The sequence below is a fragment of the Meriones unguiculatus genome, chromosome 6, assembly GCF_030254825.1.
Source record: "Meriones unguiculatus strain TT.TT164.6M chromosome 6, Bangor_MerUng_6.1, whole genome shotgun sequence".
Lineage (NCBI taxonomy): Eukaryota > Metazoa > Chordata > Mammalia > Rodentia > Muridae > Meriones > Meriones unguiculatus.
The window spans coordinates 11,719,016-11,744,061 of NC_083354.1; the positions used below are offsets into that span (position 1 = coordinate 11,719,016).

Below are 25,046 nucleotides of genomic sequence, written 5' to 3' on the forward strand. Positions count from 1 at the left end.
ACGATCTTGCTGCTGAGCCAATACAACACTAGATATAGTTGGAAGTTTCTACCTAGAAGTTTCTATTTGGTATCTATTTTGGGGATATGTCAGCTGCAGAATGAGTTCCCAGCATGCCTATGCAGCCCATACCCAGTAAAGCACCGGCTACTTTGACTGGGTATGATATGCTTTTAGTTGGCAGTGCTTCAAACCAGCACATATTATGAGATACACACACTGGGAAAGTACCAGTTTCCTGCTCAGTTAGCCCAGGCTTTGGGAGATCTGTGTTCCAATTCAGTTTTTCCTTTGTCCTACTCTGTTTCTGCGATGGTTAATCTTAACTGTCTACTTGATTAGATTATGGTCTGCTAAGGGATTTGTAAAGTGCACTTTTAGGGACCTGGGGATATGAATATTTGAAGAGAGGATTAGATCTTGGGGGTGCTTGCCTAATGAATAAATTCATCTACCGATGAATTCTTAATATGATAACACTACTGGAGATGGTGAAAAGTAGGGAGTCTCCAAGGACTAGATCTTCCCCAGGTTCACTTTTGTGTGTTTCTTGTTTCCCATAGAGTGGAAGCTTCCATTATCATGATGTTCTGCTCATGGCATAGGGTAAGGGCCCAGAGGCTATGTTCTCTGAAATGTTGCACTAAAGATAATTGTCTTCCACTTAACTCTCTTACTTAGGCCTTTGAGTCATAGTGATGTAAAAGTAATGTACCCCCATCCTCTCACCTGCGTTCACTCCTCAAAAATGTCTGGCATCCCAACCACATCTTGAAAGTTGTTTCTTGCATGCCCTGTTATGAAGTAATCCAAGAGATAAGGTGATCCTCTGTGGATTACTGGTGAGACCAGACAGAATATATGTGCTACAGTGCATTCACCCAAAAGGAAGATGTTTAATCAGTTCAAAAATCTGAAAGGTCTCTACATATATATGATTTTTTTTTTTTGGTTAAGGAAAAGTATGAAAGTGCAAGAAATGACAAGACAATGCAGCAGACTGAGCACAAGACAACAGTGATGTAGGTGTACATTTTTAGCTGTTATATTGGGTTCTTACATTTACCAACCTTTCAACCCTTATTTCACCCTAATTCCTCCCAACCCTTCAACACTAGGTAGAAGAGAAAGGTTAGAGAAAGGCAGCAACCTCCTTAGGAAGTAACCACTATAGGCTACTTCCTGCTTATTAGGTGCATTGTGTTCCTTAGGGCAAGTCCAAACTTCATCTCATCAGTATCTCTCCAACTTCTCATCAAACAACAGCAACCAGGAGCAGCAGCTTCCTCAGGTCCTCTTGGGGTTCTCCCATTCACACTCTCTCAAGCGTTCCCACAATTAAGCTACTTGTAAGATGGCAAGAATCACACGCCTGCCAGAGCAGAGACACATTGTAATTAGCTGCTGTGGATAATCTGAAGCAGCCCCTATCCCACACCCGGGATTAAAACAAAAACATTCACATAACATAAGGGGTTTTTAAAGACACCAAAATTCTCGTTATACAGTGAAGCTATGAGAAGAGGATCCTGGCTACACAGAAGGCTGCATGGTAGGCAGGAGTTAGAAATCAAATGACTGTTGACTAATTTCAGAAGAGCTAAGGCTGTAGATAAGAGAGAAAACAACAGGGAAAGGATTGACTTCTCCTTCGCATTCAATGATTAAAGCTGTGGCAGAGTCAGTTCTGAGATTCTTTGTGGATTCTTCCTGCCTATCTAGTCATCACCATTTCTGTTATCCTTGGAAGAAATCTCTCTCCTTTGGATCTAAAAATGCTATCAGACTTCTAGCCATTACAACCCAAGTTCCAGGGTGAGATAAAGACCTGCATGCCGTGTCATTTTAAAGAAGCTTGCTTCTAATCATGTCTCCGCGGTTATGACTTGGCCACGGGGCTCTACTTACTCATCAGGGAGGCTGCAGGATAGAACTTTTAAGGGAGGCAGCGAAATTCACGTCTTTAAAGAAATGTTTTTTTCTTTTCTTTTTTTTAATTGCTCCTGAAATGTAATCTATTCTTTCATATGATGAAAAACATAAGAGATAAAATCTGGTGTTGTAGACCAGGAAGTCAACAGTATGTGTCTGGCCATCACAGAGAAGTTATCCGTGTGTAACATGTGAAAGTTTATCTCCCACATCTCCCTTGGGAGATCATTTTTAATCATCTAACATGTATGACATGTCTTCCGTGTACCACGCGCTCTGCCACACTTTGTCTGTGTCATTGTATTTGACAGAGCATATGAGGTCGTTTTTATGAATGACCTGTTACAGCAGATAAAGAAATTGAGGTTTTGGAAAGTGAGTAATGTTGGTCAGGGTCACCTACCTTTCTAGAAAAGCCTTGCCTTTCTAGTTTCCACTTCCACTGTGGTCTTCCTGTGAAGGTCCGAGTGTTCAGTATCACAGAGGAAAAGCTGGAGGCCGGGTCAATGCAGATACGGAAGTCAGGGTGGACTCTGAGACTCACCCCGCTCTGTTGAGTGTTGGATCCACGAGAGAAGAACAGACGACACCAAGGAGGAAAGAAGCCCCAAGCCGGAGGCCGGTGGGCAGCATGTCGATGTTGAATCTAGGAGGGAGGGACCCCGAAGACTCACGGGAAGAAGACCAAGGAGGGAAATGTTGTACGAGTCTACTAGAGTGATTTCTGGAGAAGAAAGGGGTTAAGATATCCACAACACGGGATGCTTTTCAAAAGCTGGAAAAGCCAATGGAGCTGCCTTAAGGGCCTGCTTGCATTGGCCACAGCCCCACCCGTGTCACACCTCTGTCTGACTTGTCCAAGGTCATTCTTGCATATGAATATAAAAAATTGATGCCCCCCCTTTTTTTTCCGTGTAGCATGTTGACTAAGGGGCCAGTGAGGCATATAGACTATCATTGAGCTGTGCTCCCACTAACGGCTTCTTTGTTTTATTATTATATTTTTGTTAAGAAATAAAAAAGCCCACTGATCCCCCTCCATGAAAACATATAATAATATTGGGTGAATTTTCATGATAAATGTTAAATGTATTTAATTATCATTTGTTCTTTCCCCAAATAAAAAGTTTTTTATTATAATATTTTATTTTTATTAATTACAATTTATTCCCTTTGTATCCCACCTGTAGCTCCCTCCCTCCTCTCCTCCTAATCCCACCCACCCTCCCTCCCTCTTTTCCTCCCATGCCCCTTCCCCAGTCCACTGATGGGGAGGTCCTCCTCCCCTTCTATCTGATCCTGAGGATAAATGAATTTTTGATCTATTTTTCCTGCATCGTCTTTTAAGGCTGTGTATAACCATTATTTTAAAAATAATCCAAGTGAAGTTTGAAATTTTTTTGGAAAATATGGTTCTACAAGAAATATTGAGTAAATACAAATGATACACTCTGGATCACAGTAAATGTCTCTGAAAAGAAAGAAGGCATTTTAGCTTTAGAACACAATCTTCTACCAACTCTGAACTCCAACAGTGGTCTTTTGTGTTCTGAATTCCTTTATGCCCACAGACTGCTCAACTGAATGCCATTAGGACCTCTAGAACTTATTTTCACATATTTGGAAGCTCACCCATCTCCCACACAGTGTTTCCGATAGGAGAAACCTACCATGTGTATATAGCTGGGCATGATACAGCAAGGGCAGCTGTTGGAACCTGAGGCTTACAGATTGCTGCTCTGTGTCCCAGCTCCTTCTCAGACTACCATCAAATATTTTCAAAATACTGGTAAGAGACTTTTAAAATATTTCCACCGTGAACATCGCAAGTAATTTTTTTTAAAGTAAAATAATATGATTGCATTAAAAAAAAAGCTAAGGTTTCTTTAAAAAGTGTGTGTTTAGAATTTGGTAGTAATTAGAATCAGAAGATTTGAAGGCAACTGGTTGGCCAGCTGCCTTATCACTTAATGGAAACATAAGTGAGAAAAAAGTCTGTTTATACACAGACCAACAAAGGCAAAGATATCAAAGCAAGAAAAATGAAAAGAGATGGACTGGGAAATAAAGAGAAATCAAAACAGTGATTCTATGAAGAAAAGTACTTTGGAATATATACCAACATTTTGATTACGTCACGGTTATGAACCGGCCTTTATTGTGCTCTCAAAGCTAAATTGACACTTGATTGGGAAACTCTGTGTTATGTTGTACAGCAGCAGCAGCAAGTGGTACCCACAGATGAGCGCTTACAGGATGAGGCTGGTGTTGGGATGCCCTGTCTCTGTTTTTATTGAGTTCTTACAGAACTCCTAAGAGTTAGATAACCTGGTTTCCTTTTGGAAATCAAGGAGCCATTCTCATCGATTTCTTATGATGGCTTTGTTTTAACCCGTGGAGTTTAGTGTGTAGACGTCTCATTTTTTATTCTGCCACATGACCCAGGTGAGATGGTTACTCTTTTAGTCCATTTATCTTTGTACAAAATACCTTTCCTTTCTTTGTATAGCACATCACAAGCTCTTTATATACCTTGGAAAAAAAATAGGTAAAACACTTTCTCGTGCGATCTTCTGTTTTATATCCTGCTATCTTGCCGTTGAAACATCATCTGTTTCTGACGTAGGCAACCTTCTGTCACCTGAAGTGGCTTGGGGAGAGACAAGAGAGTGGCAGAGGAGGGTTAAATTACATCTGATGCTTCTGACTTACACTTGCCAGTGAGAGTCCTGGGGAGGAAATGCTTTCCCTTAGTCTTCCAGTCCTTACCTGCTGACACAGAGGACCCGTGTTTCTTCTTTTCCTTGGGGTAGAAAAACACTACGTGCTCACCCAGCAAAGAGCTTCTTTGCTCAGGTACCAGGGGCAGAATCACAAACCAGAGAGTCATCATTAACCCTGTTTCTGTGCAAGATTGCCAGACTCTTCCCCAGGCTGCTGCTCGGGCTGTCAGGGCATGCTGGACAACCATGACTACAAGATGCACAGGAACTGCTGTGTGCAAAGTAAAACTCAAAGCAAAGACCACCCCAGTGTGACTCGACTGGCCTGCAAGGTCTCAGGCCTCCTGCTGATTGTTTGCAAATGCACACATCTTCGTGCAAAACAAGACTTTCAGCATAAGCAGTGACTCTCAGGATTTGCTTTTCTGCTCTGGAGCGAAAACATTAAGGGCAGAGTAAAGGGAAATGATATAAATAATAAACACGCAAACATGCTATTTGTATCAATTAGAGATGTTTTGCTAAACCTTATGTGTTTATTCTAATCTGAAAAGAAAATGAAAATAGTATTTATTGATTGGATTTCCACCGTGTGTGTAAAATAGCTACTAAGGGATTAAATATCATCTCAATTTTCACAGATATCTTATGGTTGTTGATACTTTTTAATGATCATTTTATAAGTAAAAAAAAAAACCAAAACAAAACAAAGTTTATGGAATTTAATTCACAAAAGATCCTTAGTTAATAACTGATTGATTGGGAATTTGAGCCTCACTCTGAACATCACTATTTCCATTAGCACAGATAATAAATCAGTGAAATAAAACATGAGCATAGAGATCACTTATTACCTTAGATTTATTTTCTAATTTTTATTTTGTGTGTGTGTGTGTGTGTTTGTGTGTGTGTGTATTATGTGCATGTCTGCTGCCTTCTGGGGCTGGAAAAGGGTGCCAGAGTCATTGGAACTTGTGTTACATATGGTTGTGGGTGCTGGAAATTGAACCCAGCCCCTCTGGAAGAGCAGCCAGTGCTCTTAACCTCTGAGCCACCTCTCTAGCCCTACCTTAGATATTATTTAAGATAAATATTACTGGTCAGAACTTTAGTAACCGTGTGTGTGTTGCACTCTCTACATTGTAAGTTGTATATGATAGCTTTGGAACTTTGCCCAAAGCTAGTGAAGTTTTATTCTTGGTTGTGCTCTTCTCTACTTTAAAGCTGCGCTTCAAACCACCACACATTGCTTTCGTAGCTAGGCTTAAACACACAGACACTAAGTGTAACATCTATGAACAGTTCTACGGTCTTATAAGCAGATAGTTAGACTATGACTATCAGGGGCTTATGAAACATATTTTTCTGAGCTCAATTTTCCTGGATGGGAACCATGTCAAAAACAAAATCCTCACTGGCTATGGTGCTGTAATTTATCATGTTCTGCCACCTTTCTTATCACTGTTCTGTAAATGGGCTTGTCTAAGATAAGCTTCTGAAATGGGGAACAAAAGAACGGCAGCCTGACCCTGGCTTCTGGGAGGCAGGCACACAGGCAGATCCTCATGCCATGTGCTGGTCAGCAAGGCCTTTAATCTTCCTCCCCGAGACTCCTTTTTCTTTCCTGTCTCACGAACATAATTCTCTTGATGCCTTGCGAGAATCACCTCAGATGAAACACTGAGTACCAAGAGCAGCCTCATAAAGCTCACCAAGTGGCATGTCTATGTTTTATATGTAGAATGAAATCTCAGCTCTGGATGAGTGTTTGAGTTAGACAGGAAGTCAGAGCATAACTGCCAAGGAGATCTGATTTTGAACAGGGAAGCTTTCTTTATCTTTCTTCATGCCCCGGTACACACACACACACACTGCTTTCATGCAGATTCTTCTTCTGAGTTCTTCAAACATCCAAAGCTTTGGAACTTGGCATAGGTTTTTTTTTTTTTTTTTTTTGTGTGTGTGTGTGTGTGTGTTGTATCTTCAAAGTAAACAAAAAGCACAGTGATTAACTCCTGTTCCTCTGCAGACACTGAGATCCTTTGGATCTACATGGACACACACCATCTCTCATTTATTTAATAAACATATGCTGGCCTTTGGAAGTGACACAAACTATTTTAGGTGCTAGGGGCGCACAGGGAAAAAAACTGAGAAATCTTTATTGTCTACGGGATGATGTCCCAACTGGGGACCAGGTGCTAAGGAATTTGCTGTCTACTATAAATGTAGGGCATTAAGTACTACCTACGTAGATGTCCATGGTAAGGGGCGGGTACAGCAGGAGGCTCCTTGGGATCTGTGCTGTCAGGGAAGCCGTAAGGTGGTGTGTTATGAAGAGTGACCTGTGTCGGAAATTGTTTCCCTTGTGTCATAACCTAAAATATCTGCAACACAATCCGAGTCTCTGAAAGCTTAGCAGAGAGAAGTATCCAGGGAGAAGCTTGTGGGAAGAATTTTAAGCAGACCATGTAGCATCTTAGACATGTTTCCAACTCCATTTAAAAAACGTCTCCCTCTTCCTCTCTCCCTTTCTGCGTGTGTGTTTAGACACCTGTGTGTGAATGCATATGCCTACATGCGAGAAACCATACTGATAAAAATGATTTAGCATAGAGAGAGAGAAAATAGGGTATACAGGCAGGTGCACCCCATCTTCTGGACGGAGAAATGGTTCTTGCCGTTGTCTGGGCTCCTCTTTTAAGTTCTTCTGTAGAAGGCCATACTGATTTCATCGGAATATGTAACTACATAAAAACTTAGGTCTTGGATTTTACTAAGTTTCTAGAAAGTTCTGGCACACCCTAATTAAAGAAGGGCAGGATTATGTTTTTTCAACCGGGAGGAGACAGCATGAGGGGAAGAGAAGCCATAGCAGTAATGATGAATGCAGATGAAACTTAATTGCTCAAGCTGCACAAGAGTAAACTCGTGTGTTAGTGCGCTGTCCGAGACTGATGAGATGACACTGGGCTTTGCTTGAAAGATTTTGCACTGGGCTAATCCTGCTTTGGATCATTTGAACCAACAGTCACCCCAGGAGAGAAAAATCCATACCCTTGGTATTTCTCATCAGCTGAGGGGCAAAATCACAGGATGAAAACAGAATAATAGCTCGTTCTGTTGGTCTCTAATCACAGGACCAGAGATTGCAAAACCCAAGAGGAATTCTTCACCAGGTACAATCTGAGTCTACTTTCCCATGCAGCCTCCGTTCAGACCTTACTCTCCTTTACTTCACTCACCTTGATGTCATTTGTGACAGTGTTCCTTCCTGGAGACTACACACCTTGTTTTTGATGTCACTTGTGAAGGCATATCCTTCCTAAGACTCCATGCCACATTGACAGTAGAGTTTCCTTGTGTAGAACCTGAAGAGCACGCCATTCACCAGATGTTTATAAAGGTAACTGAATGGGAGTGCTGCTGTGTGCATGTGATCAAACCCAGAGCCTAAGATCAGACAAATGGATGTCAGAACGGCCTTGACAAACTTCTAGTGGGCCAATCTAGTATTTTCCCTCAAATTTGATTCTCATACCAGGAAGAGAGATTATTAAATTCTCTATTGTTTATGTTTTAAAAGCAGCATCTCAAGGGTCTGTCAGCTCAGAGGGATTGTGAAATTTGTTTAGTAAGAAAGGTAAAGAATGTCAGCTTCAGCCGTCACCTGTGCCGGATGATAGAGTTTTAAGTTGGAGATACCTTTTGTGAGCGAGGCTTCATATATTACACTTTCTTTCGGAGATTGTTCAGTAGAGAATTTTATGTCCCTTGCTGGGAGAGAGATCATTGGAAGCATAGGTTTATAAAAAGCTTAGGGTGCATGGGAAGAAACTAGATGGTTCTCCTTGACCAGAGGAAAAAGCAATTATAATTGTAGGTGACACTCTACCAGCCTCCTCTACTCGAGCAAAATATAACTTTAGAACCTAGAGGTTTTTTTTTTTTTTTTTTTTTTTTTTTTTTTTTTTTTTAATCAGAGGCCATCATTTGCTGGCCAAATGAGAATGGTTTCTATAGAAATTATCCTAAGTTCATGTACTCTTTGGAGCTGTAAGTGTAACTAGCCAGATGGCTGACAAATGTTGCTGCTATGTGTGGCTTTTAAGCTTTTATTTTAAGTAAAAATTATGACTTTTGTCACAGAAAGAATTGCAACAGCAACAATTATTTTAATGAATCAATAAAAGAAAATTGTTAGGGAAAAGTTACTAAAAGATAGACAATAATGGTAAATTCACAGGTTAACTGTTCTCATGTTACAAAGTGCTTTAAGGTAGGCCTTGAATACCTCTAAAGAGAGAAGCTATATTTTTTTCTTTTCCAAATTTGTGTCTAATTGCCTACCTTGCTTTATTCTTGGGGAAGAGAATGAGCAAAAGAAAAGACCATAGGGGGAAAAAAAGGACATTGACATACAAGACAAGAGCAATGGAGTTGTCAAATTCATTTAGAATAAATGGAACCATTGACAAAAGACTAGACCTCACTGGCCCAGGATCCATAAACCAGACAGAATTCCAAGATAAGTGTGTCTAAAACATAATGGCAGACACTCTTTGAGGTTTTGGTCATTACAAAAAAGCACATATATGCTTCTCTGCACCTTTATTCCATGCTGCATAAAGTTAAAATACCTTGATTCAAAGTCTTTGGTGATCTAGACTTGACTTCTGCTCTTATTAGCCTTTATTCTCAGTCATGTTATTTATAAGGTTAAAAAAACAAAAACAAAAACAAACAACAACACACAGTGCCAAGAGAAGTAATATGTATGGAATATGCCTGGCACATAACCACGGGCTTCCTGAGCTGAATCTGACTGTAACACTCTGTGGAGTAATGCTATAACTATCCACGTTCACAGGTTAGAGGCTGGGAACTGCTCTGAGGTCCTCCGGCCAATGTCCTGACTGTTTTCCCATGCTTTATGACTATTCCTGCCATCCACTTCTCTTGCTGCTCTAAACTTCCTCCCTAAACCTCCTCTACCTGCTAACTAAATTCTTCTAGATCTCACAGGACACCATTTTCACACTTCAAGTGCAGCCAAGTGCTTTGCAATTATTTTGCTGCAAGCGTCTGTGATCTTGTGGCTTTCTGAACTGTCAGTAGAATGCCAGCATGCTGTTTAGTTTTTGATAACTCAACACAAACTAGAGTCACAAGGGATGAATGAACTTCAACTGGGGAAATGATTTCACTCTATTGTCCTGTAGGTAAGTCTGTGTGGCATTTTCTTGACTGTGTTTTGATGTCAGAGGGCCCAGCCCACTGCGAGCGGTGTCATCCCTGGGCATGTGGTCCGGGAGGTATAAGAAAGTTAGTTGGACGTGAACCTGGAAGCAAGCCAGTATAGCAGTGTTCCTCCGTGGTGCCTTTCCTGAGTTCCTTCAGCGGTGGGCTGTGATCGGGATGTGTAAGCCAAGTAAACTCTTTCATCCCCAAGTTGCTTTTGGTCACGGTATTTCTCAGAGCAACAGAGAAGTGAAGTAGGACAGCAACCCCTCAGCAAGAGGACCAGGAAGCTTGCTAAAAGCTGCAGGTGTGGAGATGCCACTGCAGAACCTCTCAAGCAGAAACTGCTGTTCTAAAGGCGCCCAGATGGCGTAGTGTGCACTGACACTCAGGAGCGACAGGACGGGAGTTCTCTTCAGAACTCTCTTCACTTTGTATCTCTGTTATCTATATGCCAGATTTATATTCTCAGCAAAAACGAAAGGTTTTGCCATCAGATATACGTCACCTCTTTGTATCCTTAAGTGTATATGTCAGAAGATGTATATTTTTAGTGACATAACAGCACATACATTTAGAAATTTAGCCCATTTCTAGGTCAAGGTATACTAATGGCTATTTGCAATGGTTTTTCCCGCTTCTTAACAGGATCCCTTTGCATCATTATTATAGGTATGGCTTTCATAAATTCAGGATTTAGACAATGTTGAAAATGTTAAATGCTATAATTGTACATGAAATAAAACCTTCATTCTGTTGCGTAGCATTCAGTATATAGTCAGCTCCTCCTACACCACATACTCCATTGCTTATGCATAAATAGGTTTATAGACAAAAAAAAAAAAAAAAAATCAGTGCTTAGAAAACAGAGAGACTGAAAGCCGACAACTTCCTTCAATCACGTGAGAAACATTTTTGATTTGTTTATTGGTAGTCAGGGCAGACACTGTCTTGCAGAAACAGTCCAACGGGATTTTGTTTTGACAACTATTTGGTAACAAGCTCTATTTTAGAGCTGCTTTTGTTGAACAGCAAAACTTGAGTCACTTGGATGCTCCTATATCATTGACTGCCATTCACACACCAAGGACTCATGGAAATGATTGACTCTCCAAAATGATCACTGTGTTTTTCCAGTTCTTTATTTAGACACTGTGTTTGCATGTGTTTGTGCCTCTGAATGTTCTCTGTGAGCGTGGCCAACTGATCACTGAGACTGGCAGATGCCAGGGCCCTTCAATCAGCTTCTCATTGCTGTACAGTCTGGCTTCTCCCTTCCTTTCACGGAATACATAATTGGACTGCATGCATGAAAGGAAAAGAGGGCAAACACACATAGGTGGCAATTTTTCACTTCCACTGATCCCATTTCAGCAGTCAGTGTGACCTCTTGTGAAGTTCCAAATGTAAAAATTGTCAAAACAAATCCTTTGGAGCTGAAAAATATTTGACTCGGAGAAGAATCTGCTTCGGTTTCTTTTAGGCTCCACCGCCTCACTCCCCCCAAACCCTGTGTGTGTGTGTGAGTGCTCGAGTGCATATGCATGTGTGAGCATATGTGTGTGTGTGTGTGTGTGTGCGTGCGCGCGCGCACGCGTGTGCCCGTGTTGTTTTAGTAACAGGCTCTCTTCCCACCTCAGTCATTGGTTTGCTCACTCTTATGTGGTGAATCAATGCTTCCAGAGCAGGGGCTTCTGAAAGACTTCGGGAACAATTACTTCCAAATGACCTCCTGCATCTTAGCGGGGAGCATTGAGACCACACCCAAGGTAAAAGGGAAGTCTTTGCTTAATGCGTTCAGTAACTTTTAAAGGCACTGCGTTCCTGGCATATGCCAGAGGGTGTGATGGCAAGCTACCCGGGCGCTGATAAATTTGTCTGTGTATCGAAACGAGATGTTATCTACGGTTAGAAAAAACGGGCAACTGATAAAGACAAAACTGCTCCCGGGGCAAAGAAAACGCTAAGAGTTGATGTTACAATGCTTGGGCTGCCTTTTCTTAGTAGGAGGCCAGTGGTCCTCGCGCTGCGAGTGTCTACACGGGGTGGGTGTGGGTATGGGGGGAACTTTGGGGGAAAGAGGAGAAACAAAGGCACACAGCCCGAAGCTGAGAAAATAAGCTTACAGCCTGTAAGGTTCTGATGAAAACATTTCTCACACCACCAGCCTGCGGGGCGAGAAGGGGTCAGTTGTACAAAACTGGGGTCCTGCAATCCAAGTCTAGGGTACTATTTTAATCCATTTAGTTCTTATTTCTATTATTAAAAGTTTCCCAGTGATCAGATGTTTAAATGGCATTGGCAGCTGAAAGTGTTAATTGGCAATTAAGAAGTGAATGCCATTAACTCGCATCTGCTTCTGCTTTGTTGGAAAATGATTTTTTTTTTTTTTTTGTCACCATAGCGATTCATTTTGGGGCTCCGTTGGATCTGCCACACAGTATGCAATAAATGATAAATGGCTTCCCCCCCCCCCGAACAAGGGATTCATCAGTCTACTGGTTAATGTGATTCTTCAGAATATTTCATAGTGTGGATAGTGTAGTTCCAAATCGCATTCCATCAAAAGGTCTTTTCATGTTAACCTTATTTCTTGTATGATACAGGATCTGGAGAAAGACAGTGAAAAGAGCCCTGTGCTAATTTTGTAGTGCTTTTGTGAAAGTGCTTTTTCCTTTTCCTGATGTTCTGGGCATGTGAATATGGACAGGACTTAATCCCTGTATATATATATATATCCATATATATATATCCATATATATATGGATAATACTGGTATATATATATATATATATATATATACACATATAATATATAATAACACACACACATATATCAGCAACTAAAATAAGGAAGTAGAATTGTTTTCCTGCTTTGGTGAAAATATTTTACTCAGGGCATTAAGGTTCCTCACAGGGGAATGTAACCACAGAGTTGAAGGCAGCCATCTTGCCTCTGTTCTGGGCCATCTTTCTCATCATGTGGTCATGTTTAAGATCCCCGAGTGGCACCGTGATAAGAGCGCATCGTGTTGGCTCGTGCACTGGCTTCCTTTCATGCTTTGTGCTTGTTTTATTCACTAAAACCATACCCACCAACGTTTAAAAAGACTGTAAAGCAGACCTTGTTGTGAAGCAGCGCCTGGAGAATTCTGTACTTGAAAGATTTAAGACAAGTTGATTTGAACAGTTGGGCCAGGCATTTGGAGAGGTTCTGCTCACTGTATGTGCCCTAGAAAGTATGGCTACTTGCTCTTTATTAAGAGTCAGTGGGTTTTGTAACTGTGGGGTACACGGAAGTCTTTCATACAGAACTATCAGAACTATTTAATTTCCCTTGGATAAACTTCAGGTAGAGCAAGTCATTTTCTGTGAAAATTAGGGCAGGAAAAAGCACTTGGATGTAAGGTCAAAATTTCACCCTTTCCTTCTTGATTCCTATCAAATCACTGTTCTGTCCTGATTATTTGAATTACTATAGCTACTTTTTTTTTTCATTGTTGTAGCCAAATACCCACCCGAAAGCAATTTAAGAGAGGAAGGGCTCATTCTGGCTTGTGGTTTGAGCTTGTAGTTGAGCTTGCCCAGGGAGGCATGGCAGCTGGAGTGAGGCAGCCTGCTGAATGGTACCCTTAGTCAGGAAGCAGAAAGAAACAGATGCTGCTGCTGACCCGGAACAGAAAGAATCCATTTTCTCCTTTGTTTGGAACCCCAGTTCATCAGGTGCTGCTTGCATTCAGGTGGGTCCTCCTCCCTCTCGGTTAAGCCTTTCTGGAGGCACTCTCAGTCACACCAGGAGTGTCTCCTAAGACATTTCAGAAGCCTACCAAAGGAACAATGCAGCTTAACTCCTGAGTATCCCAGCTGATATCCCTCTCCACACCAGCCTCCATCCCAGCAGGACACTGACAAGATCAGTTATGGAAGCAAACCTTCCTAGGAAAACCTAGGAAGTCTGTAGCCATTATGCTGTTGTTGATCAGCCCAAAGGCCCTTCTTAGCCTTATAAGAGGTCTAACCCTTCTTCCCACTAAGGAAAAGAGTGACTTACTACTTTCGGGTGATGGGCTACTGCTCACAGACTCTGACATGGCTATCATAAAGGGTTGCTGACAAATTTTATTTTATATTTTGTTTATATTATTTCCCCTCCCCAGCTCCCCCTTCCTACCCACACTTCATAAGCTTTCTTTCAAAAAAGAAAGAAAAAAGAAAGAATAAAGACCAGTGAGAACTGAGTGTTGAAGCCACCCTCTGTACGTCAGGTTCAATGTAATTGTAGCTGTGACAGTGTTCCTTATATGAAATTGGGCCCCTTTGCACCTTGCATTTGCTACGTAATTGTTTACAATCATTCTATCCTCTTGTTTCATTCCCCCCTTTTAATGTGTGGGCATTATTCTTTTCTGTCTCTTCTGATTAGTGTTCATTTGAAGCCTATTTTGTCAGTTGTTAAAATAACTACATTTGCTTGTTTCTTGGATCCATCTTCTTGGAATTCCCTTTTTATCCCTTTACCCAGAGGTGATGTCTATCCTTAAAGGTGATGTGTGTTTCTTGAAGGTAACCAAAAGATAGATCCTGCTTCCCAATCTAATCTGTTAGTCTGTGTTTTTCTGTTGGGGAATCTGAGACTGTTTATACTGAGAGTTATTGTTGATAGTAATTACTAATTGCTATTATCTTGTTGTGGCTTTTTTGTTTTCTTGTTTTTTTGAACTCTGATTATTTATTCCTTGAGTATAGTTAACATTATATTCAAACTGAAGTTTTCCTTCTAGTGTGTTCTGTAGAGCTAGATTGCTGGACAGAAAATCTTAACATTGTCATTATCGTGAAATGTTTCTCTCTCTCTTGTGTTTGTGATTGATGGCTTTTCTGGATATAGTAGTCTGAGCTGGTGTTTGTAGTCTTTTAGACCTTATAGGTCCTTTTGACTTTCAGGGCACCTGTTGATATGTCAGCTGTTATTCTGATGGGTCTGCCTTTGTTTGTTATTTAGTTTAATTGTTTTGTTTTTCCTATCTTTTCTTTGTCCTCTACAATTAGTGTCTTGATAATTATGTGTCACAGGGATTCTCTTTTCCGGTCCTGTCTGATGTTCTGTATGCCTCTTGCACCTTGATAGACATCTCTTTAGATCTGAAATTTTTTCTTCTATGATTTTGTAAAAAATATTTTTTTGTGTCTTAGACCTACCTTCATCTCTTCCTATTATTTGCAGATTTAGTAGCTGTGGCATGTTCAAAGAGGAAATTTTTGTACCTAGATTAGTTTTAATATTTACCATTTCCTTAGATTGAGCTATCCATTTCTTCTTCCCTTGTCTTCAAAACCTGAAATTCTTCCATTTCATCTAAACCATTTACAAGGCTATTTTGTAAACTTACTGTTTTGATTTCTCATGTTTTTCCTTTCAAGTTTTAATTTCAGTTTGGCTTTTCTTTAGTGATTCTATTTCTTTGTTAAATTCTGTTCTCATATCTTACTCATTTTCATTCATTTCATCCTCCTGTTTGTTTATATTTCCCAGTCTCCATATTCTCTTTAAGTCTTTTAACATATTCATTATTGCTGTTTTGAAGTTCTTGTCTTGTCTTTTAGTTAAATTGCTTTTTTCCAGGAATATTACAATAGAGGTGTGAGCTCCTGGAGGAGGCATTATGTCTTGGTTGTTTATATTCATATTTTTGCAATGGTATCTAGGCATCTGGTGGAGTTAAACATTCTGTGCTATTTCTTGGTGTTGGCATTTTGTCATATCTTTGTTCTGTGGGTATTTGGATCTTTGTTTTCTGGTACCCTAATCTTTCAGGTTGCAGATCAGGTGCATGAGTCTTTTTTTTAGTTTGGAAGCCACTCTGGGTTTCAGGGTCTCAGGGCACAGTGGTGTGATGTTGGTGAGAGGGGGTTGGAAAAAATTACCCTTGGGAACCTCTTCCTGATATTCTGGCTGGGGCACTGGGCTCTGACTCCAGTTAGACCCAGATTGGTGCAGGAAGAGTGATGGAAGAGCAAATATTTTTAAAGGCAGAAGAGACTATTAAAAAGTGAAAGTTGAATCAAGTGTGTGTGTGTGTCTGTATACTTTACGTGCCCCTAGGAATAGGTGTTGTTTCCACAAAGCATGGGTGTTTCACTTAGTAGAACATTATACTCCATAATAGATAGTACAGAGTAATTTAGATCTTTCAAGAATGTGGGTGAAATCCAACACAGGGCTATCCATCTTCTTCATTTGATTCATGCTCACGAAGAATATCCCTAATCAATAATCTAATAACCGTGTCTCCAGTTCCAGAGATTCTTTGGACCCCAATCTTTACATTTTTTCATGTTTGTGCCACCATGCTCTCTCTTGGTCCTGCTAGCCTTGCTGTCACCCTATGCAACGTGGCTTTCCCCTGTCCTCTGTTGCCTCATATTCACTTGACCTTTGTATGTTTAGTGCTCTTCCTCTCAGATGGTCTTCTCAAGGTCAAAGCCCAGACTCGATAGTCATTCAGAATCTCTGTACTATTATTTTTGTGGGAACACCTCTCAATCTTCTAGAGTAAAACATATGGTTTAAAATGATAAAAATAGAGGGCATGCACAGTTACTATGGAATACTCAAACGGTTAGGTAGTTTCCCTTTTAACCCATATGTGCTAAAAAAAATGTGTCAAAATTGATGCAAAACATGAATTCATATGGAACCTGACATTCTGCTGAAAATGAGGACATCCATGTCACATAAACAATGGTCTCACAGAAAGCAAGGTAGGCCTGGTTTTCCTCTAGGTTGGCTAGATTGCCAGCCTTCCCAACTAACAACCGAGTGGCTCTTTCCAGGCATTCTCAATCATCTTCTAATTTTCCTACCAAATCCTCCAACTTTAAAAAAAAATTTTTAATTATGTGTATGTGTTTATGTGCCTGTGTTGTCTGTGTGAGCATAGGTACCTTAGAGTCTAGACAAGGGAGTTGCTACCTCTGCAGCTGGACTTACAGGTGGTGGTGGTCTGGGATCCTGACCAGACCCCTGCAAGAGTGTATGTTCTTATCCCCTCTGGTTTTGAACTTTATCCTCAAACCACTTCAAATTATTGGGTTTTTTATTTCAGTGAATGAACTTTAATTTCCTGTAGCTACCTAGTAAAAATACTTATCTCAGGTCTTGTGTATCTTTCGTTCTTCCTCTCCAATTATATGTTTTCCTTCATATCATTGTCATCACCTGTATAAACTCAAGTTTGACTCACCATTTTTTTTTGGGGGGGTGGTTGTGGTCCTCTACAAAGCCTGATAGAAAGTTTTTACAGCACTTAGGGAAATACTGTATATTTCGTATATTTATTTATTACTGCCTGCCTCCCTCCACTGCCTAGTACATTCATGACAGCAGGAATTTCTGTTCATTGTTAAATTGCCAGTCCCTCTAGCTGATTTGACTTTGTTGAATAAGCAAAGGATGAGGCAGTATATCTACATGAATGTCAGCTGTAGCAGAGGAATTGGAGCAGGACTGAAGGGCATGGAGGAGAACAGATATGCTGGCTGTGAGGGGTGGGGAGAGGAATGGAATCCAGGGCTCCATAAACAGGGTCCTTCAGCACCATGAGCATATCCTTTTCTATTTGTGAGTAGTCTGCTGAGTGTTTCCTAGTCACTGTTAAAACCTTCCTCCCCAGGAGCCGCAAAAGCAAGCACTTAACGAAATTACTTCTAAAGGAATTAAGTATAAATAAACAAGAAGGCAGATCCTTTAGAGCAGATGTGGGTGGACTGATAGGCATTCTTTTTATGTTCAGATATACACATTTACATGAATATGATGCATATTGCAGTTTTCATGCATGTTTGCCGGTTGTAAGTCAGTAACATGAGTGTGTTACCTTGGGGTTAAATGGCTAGATGTCACATTTGAAGCAGACCAAGTTCTGGGTTTCCAGTGACCTCTCTGTCCACAGCTGGGACAGAGAGCTTCGGCTAAATGGCTTCCAGGCTGCTGCTTTGAGCTGCCCCCGTCCTCCAGCAGGTCCCTTTCAGGGCAGACTGCTTTCCTTGCTACCTTGCTTGCTTTAAAGGAAGTTCTCATGTGTTACGGATATTTTTATGTGGATTTTATTTGCATCAGGACAGGCGATCCCATGACAGCAGGCAGTTTATCAAAGTGAATGAGGTAAATATGGAACATGGAGAACAAAGACAAGACAAACCTTTGACAAGGCTGAAAGTCTAATTTATCATGTATCTCATAGGTCTCTCCTGGAGATTCTGAAGCCAAACCTCTGATCTTCACCTTTGTCCCCACGCTCAGAAGACTACCAACCCACATTCAGTTGGCTGACACTTCTAAATTCCTTGTTAAAATTCCCGAGGAACCAAGTGATAAGAGTCCAGAAACTGTAAATAGGGTAGGATTATTTTTCTTCTTTTTAAAATTTCAAATGATGATCTAAAATTATTCATAGTAATGACTTGGAAATTTATGTCAACGCGTACTCCCTCTGCTTAAAGTACAATGATTGTGAAATGTAAGGGTGACTGAAAATATGATCGTGAGGAGTGGAGGTTTAGTGCTGCAGCGGAGCGTGAGCTTAGCCTGAGCTCCGTGAATTCCGTCTCGAGGATCGCCATCTATATGCATATGCACATATGGATAATACATGTAATTCTAGCCTAAATGATGTCAGTTTCTCAAAGTGCGTTTTGTAGTCCTCAGCTCTTTTGAGCCGCTGTTTTATTATCTTCTATCAACAGGACAATTTTTGCCTCCTGGGACCGTCCCCAAACATACCTGGAAACAAAACAAAACCCCAAAACATTAAGTGTTTCAATTTACCCTGAAAGAAAATCTAAGGGAAAATAGTAGGATGTTACGATTTTATATGTGGTGAATAAATAATACATATTGGAACAGTTGTGGGAACACCGGCATTTTGTATTTTGCGACTTTTATTTTGTATGTTTGAATGGACACCCTTATCTATAATCATAAAACTGTTCAAATGTATTTTAAAGTATTAGAAAAATAGTTACACAGCAAAATGATTGGGGGAAAAATACAAACAATCTGATAACTGACAGAGAAAAAAATTCCTAGCATATATCCTTGGTAAAGTTATAATTATAACAAATACATGATTCTACAAAATCTTAATTTTTGAATACTAGGTAATAAAATATACTATCAAGCTGTATATGTCATAGGCCAGTACTAGAAATGAAAGGGAAAACAGATTAAAGGTCTTGGAAAAGAGAGATGAAAGTAAAAGGGGGGGGCATGAGGAGGAAGGGGAGCAGAAAGGGAGTAAGAAATGGTTCTATTGGGGCGGACACTGTCAAATACATAGTATGCATGTTTGAAAATCATAAAAACACATTGCTTTGCACATATAATATGCATTAATCAATATTGAAAACGATCATTTTGGATAAACCTTGTCAAGATAAACCTTGGAGCAGAAGTTGTCTCTTTAAAACGTATTTCAACATTGTTTTATTCATTATTACAGAGAGTATGAGATAGGGAACTTGTGCTGTTATTCAGTTAGGCAGAGAGGTTGGGCTGATACTGTTTACCTTGTATATATGAAAAATAAGTACCTAAAAAGTAGCACGTTTTCAGTGCTGCTGTTGTATTTCAAAGACGAGGGGAGTCAAATAATTCCAGGGAGATACTGAATACGTGAGGCTCTTCCGGGAAGTTTCTCCTCAGTAGTATCTCGCTTCATACACTGTGTCAATAGGGTCCTTGTTATTAGGCTTGTGAAGAACTGTACCTATATGATCAGTCTTGGTTTCAGACTCCAGTGCTTCCCAGGATAATGATATTCATCTGTGGGTTGCATATATCATATATAAAAACATATGATATATAAGTATATGATATATGTAAATATAATATGATACATATTATATACCTAATATTCAAATGTTAAGATTTCTATATTAAATCATGTACCTGTAATTACAACTGTATCTAGGACATATATATATATATATATGCATTATAAATAAACTACACAGTAGGTACTTGGTGATATATGTATGTGTATATATATATATATATAGAGAGAGAGAGAGAGAGAGATGTAGACATAGATATAGCTCACCAAGTATCTAAAAGCTTAAGTTTTTCTTCCTAGATTTTAAAAAGTTTGGTATTGGAAGAGATCATTTGTCGTTCATTTGTATAGTCAATACCCTTACAACATATGTTCAAGTGAATAGTAACTGCTCACAGAACTTACTAGCAATTGAGAAGACAGGGAAAGCAAGACGAGAGTGTGTGGCAAAACCTGAAGGAGTGGTACGTGCTGTGAGCTACGTCAGAGTGAAAGAACAGAAAGAGACACAGAAAGCCACGTCCGACAGGCTTTACCTGCATTACTTAGACGGCATCAGTATTGGGAGCTACACAGTGTGGCTGGGAGTGTAAACTACCCCTTCAATCCAGTTTGTATTTAATCAGTGTTTGACTTCTGTCTCTGTACGTGTAACGCATACATGTTAGCACATGTTAAACCTACCACAATAGTTGAACTTGTTAGTATTTAGTGTCTTTTTGAATCAATTTGAGCATTATGGAAAAGTTTCCCTAGAAAAAGAACAATCACAGAATAGTTATTAAAACAAGAAAACTGACAGTGAGATTTTTGAGTACCATCTGTCCACGGCTGTTATTTTAGTAAAAGGAATCTGATAGCCTGATCAAACGATACTAATTCGGGTATTGTAAACTTTCTGATTATTCATAGAAAAAATGTATGGAAAAACTGAAAATCCCAGACCAACATGAAATAATGTACTGAAAAAAAATCCACTTCATGTTTAATTTGTTTATATCTTTATACATGGACACGTATATCCTTTGATGCGGGTATGAGTGGAGGCCAGAGGTGGGCCCTGGGTGTCCTCTTCAGCTGCTTTTCTCCCACGTCTTTTGAGACAGGGGTTCTCACCAAACCTGGATCTCACCATTTTGATTATAATGCCTGACTATCTCCTGAGTACGCTCCTCAGCCACGGTGTTGGGATCATAGACAGGTGTATAGCATTATCTTTTTATTTTGTGGACGTTAGGGATTGGAAATCAAGTCTTTCTGCTTTTGTAGCAATTGTTTTATCCACTCAGACATCTCTTCAGCCCCTGTATCATTAAAAAAAAAGTCCTATTTATAAGCTCCTTCCAGATAGCTTGGATTTTTATTCTGATAATTGATGTACTTTGTGTCAATGTCACTTTTCCTTTCAAAAGCTTAGAAATTTATTTTATTTTGGTTCCTTTAGGATTTTCTCCCCTAGCACTATTATTAGTAAAGGATATGCTGGTTGTTTGACAATTAAGTAAAACCTTTTCCAACCAGCGTTACAACTGTTTCATGAATGTCTTCACTGCATTCTGTTCTTGCTCTGTCCATCACAGTTCCTTTCCTCTCTCCCTTCCTCATGATTTACTGGGAAGCGGTAAGCTTTACTTGTTAATGCTAAATCTGGACTTTAAGGTAGTGCAAACAGGTGAGCTAGTAAAAGAAACAACGTGTTTCAGTCCATTTCTCTCAGGCAAGCCTGGTATATAATGTATTAAAAACCTTTCCAGGAGTAGCTTCAACTTTTTCGCATATTTTAACAAGATGCATTTGTCATCCCTGAGTCAGCAGCTTTACCTTTCTACATCTGTTGCAGTTTGAGCACAGTGACCATATGACCTTCGGCTGTGAGAGAAAACAGGAGAGGGACCAGAGGACACTGGCCTATCCCACAGAAGTCAGTGGAAGGAATTCACAAAGAAAGGAATTTGATACAAAGGAGCTTCAAGGAATGCAGAAAGGTGATCTTTTCAAGGCAGAATATGTTTTTATTGAGGATTCTGATGGGGAAGATGAATCTACAAACAAACAAGGTGAACGGGGTCCTGCAGGAGGAACAGGCAACATGGCTACTCGGCCCAAGTCTCTGGCTATTTCTTCCAGTCTGGCCTCTGATGTGGTACGTCCGAAAATACGAGGGGTTGATCCCAAGGCCTCCTCACATGCTGAAATTCCTCATGGGATGGCCCCTCCACAAAAGCATGGACAGGTAAGTTTTATCTGAGTGCTGTTTTCACTACCTTTAGTTGTGGGTATCTGACAATATCTTCCTTTTTAAAGAATACATGACTCTCAAAGAAAACGATGAAAACCATCATAGCTCAAGATCACAACTAATCTCAGTGTAAATAAGCATCGAGAAGCTGATGAGACCAAAAATTATACTGCGAATCAACTGGACAGGAAGTGTAATGTATTTAACTAGAGTAGATTTGCGGAAATATTTCTCTTTGAGCGATTCTTGGAGAGGCTTGACATGTCAGAGGGTGTGTGGAGGGCTGGGTGCATCAAGGAACACATTTCAAAAAAGAAACATCCAAGAAGAAGCATTAAATGTGTTTTAGAAATAAAAACAGTACTTTCAAACAAATAAAGGAATAATAAGAGAATAGACCAGGAAGTAAGAGTATGTAAAAAATGTAATTTCTGATCTGGACTGAAACGCCCGGCGTCTCTGCAATGCAAGGTGTGGTTTGAAGGCCGGGGACACAGAGGCTGGCTTTGAAGGTAGCGCATCGAGAGGCCTCACTGCTTGTCAGAGGGGAGTGCACTGGTTCTGACAGATCCTGTTTAGTTCCAATCAAGCCAAGCTCTTATAAGCATCATAAAGTAGCTCAAAAGACATTTTCGCTGGCGAATTGGTCTTTTTGTGGCATTAGGGTTTTGCAAGATTGTAGAGTAGGTCTTCCACATGTGCTGTCCCTCATGTGTCCACATGTGTCTGCTCCTACTGCCTTCCCTGATTCCTGATGCTGTGGCTTTCATTACTTTCACGCATCCAGGATATTCCACTGTTTTTGAGTAATGGAAGATGCTCATTGGGGTGCTGCTACTGTGGACCTCTTTCAAAATTTTTTGTGGGTAACTGTGTTTTGTCGAATGTATGTCTGTGTAATATACGTGTTGCCCATGGAAGCCAGGGATAGCTTTGGATCCTCTGGAACTGTGGTGATAGATGGTTGTGAGTTGACAAGTGGATGCCGGGAATTGAACTCAGGTACTCTGCGGGAACATCCAGTGCTATTAACCACTGAGACATCTCTCTAGGTACTGGAACAAAGGACTATAGCAACGCAACTCAGGGTGTTCTCAAAAGGCAGTGCAGGCTCAGACATTGCGTTCTTGCCTCAAGAAAAATGATAGATAAGCAAAACGAGAAGGACAGCCTTACTGTAAGTTAGCATCACTGGTTAGTCAGAAGAAGGATATTCCTAAAGTATGGCTTCGACTCTACACCTGGCTAGCTACATCTTGCATGGTTTTTCTTCAGCTCTTGTGAACTACCACTCGGCACAAACAGCCCACTCATCTGCCGCTGATTTCTTGATTTCTGTCTTGAATGCTGTCTACCCAGAACCCACATCCATGTTGCTCGATCCTCATGCTTAGCTTTGGCAGGACCACTTCTCGGGGAGATGAGTTAGTGCTCCTCTGTTTTTGTGACTTTCTTTGATAACAGATTTAAGAAAAATCTCCATCATAATTTCTTTTCTACTTTGAAACAATTGATTTTTTTTCCTTCATTAGATCAAAAATAACTTGACATAAAGGTTTAGTTATTGTTAATTCCTGTTGCGCTGTGCTTTGTATATAGATGGGTTTCACTAAGGTATAGGGGAAAAAAAAACAAGTATCATTAAGTTCACGTTATGTTCATTTCTGAAGTCCTTGCTCAGGTACTAACTTCATGAAATTTGTTCGTGAGAACAATTCCTCTCCCCATCCTCATACAATTCTGATAATTCTTTAACACACGATTGTGTAATGACCACAGTGCAACATGCTTTGTTTCTGTATGGTATATGTCTTATCTCCCTTAACGGTTTGTAGAGTCCTTAAAGATATAGCTCATTTTAGCTTCATTTTTACTAAACATTTTGTTCCCTATTGACTTATTATAGTCTGAAAATACTAACATAAATTTTGTGGTCTGGTTACTGGATCTAACAAATGCATGAAATAATAACCACATTGACTATAAAAACTTCTTCTGTTTTACTTTAGCCAGTTCTTTTAATCTTTGAAATGGAACATTTATGTGAAAACACTTTATGGTAAAAAAGAAGTCAATAAATAGAGTTTAAGTAAAAAGTAAAGATAGTATTGAAAGTAAAATAAATAGTTGGATAAAAACCTTCTGAAATAAAATTAAGCAAGAAAAGACTTAAATGGTTATGGAAAAGTCTAAAAAGTTTTGTCTATTAACAAGAAACTTCCAAAAAAGAAAGTTTGCAATTAAAATATGAAACAAAACCAACAATTTTTGGACAATTCAAGCTCATTAAATCTTAAAATTGGAGATTATTTGATGACTTAGTGGGAAGAGTGTGAGAAGGATGACAGAAACAGAGCTGCAAATGGATGAGAAATGATATCAGGGATGTCTTGATACCGGAGGCAAGGAAGTAGGAAAACAGGAACAAGACAGGAATCTTACTCACCTGACCCTCTGAGCAAGTCACTGGAAGTCAGGATTCCTTTCTTCATTCATAAAATAAAGTGAGAATGTCAACTTGTGGGCTGAAAAGATGTTTCAACTGTTAACAGTTAGGCTCACAATGAAAACATCAAGAGAATAACAACTTTCTTTAGGATGATTAAATGAGATAATACACAGAGAGAAAGAAAAAAAAATAAAGAAAGAGAGGCAGAGACAGAGAACTTGGAACTATGAAACTATGACTATGGTAAGCTTTTGATACATGAATTTCTCTGTTCAAGAGGGTTGGCATGACAACATGTTTGGAGACACATAATAAGAGACATAAAAGAGAAAGAGGCAGCAGGGCACAGAGGCACTCCTGTAATCCCAGCACTCAGAACAGCAGGAGCAGGCAGATCACTGTGAGTCTGAGACCAGCCTGGTCTACAAAGCAAGTCCAGGACAGCCAAGGCTACACAGAAAAACCCTGTCACGAAAAACAAAACAAAACAAACAAACAAAAACAAAAGACTTTGTTCATTTGTTCAGATGTAGCTTAGATATGAGAAGTGGGGAGAGGATGTGAACAATAGGGTCGAAAGAACTGGCGAAAGTAAAACAGAAGAGGTTTTTATATAAAATTCTAGTCAAT

General features: G+C 39.9%; 1 protein-coding gene across 18 annotated transcripts in view; it reads left to right on the plus strand.

Annotated features, from left to right (window-relative positions):
* Window positions 1–25,046, plus strand: part of Mlip (muscular LMNA interacting protein) — a 243,963-nt gene that overhangs the window by 90,051 nt on the left and 128,866 nt on the right. For 12 of the 18 annotated variants that reach the window (XM_060384737.1, XM_060384723.1, XM_021659243.2 and 9 more), the window contains exons 1-3: window positions 11,483–11,665; window positions 18,139–18,294; window positions 21,569–21,961. In XM_060384737.1, the coding sequence (XP_060240720.1) occupies window positions 11,570–11,665; window positions 18,139–18,294; window positions 21,569–21,961 (645 nt within the window). In that variant the 5' untranslated portion in view covers window positions 11,483–11,569. Of the gene's footprint in view, window positions 1–11,482; window positions 11,666–18,138; window positions 18,295–21,568; window positions 21,962–25,046 lie in introns of those variants that run through there. The other 6 variants (XM_060384726.1, XM_060384728.1, XM_060384732.1 and 3 more) reach the window with 3 other exon arrangements.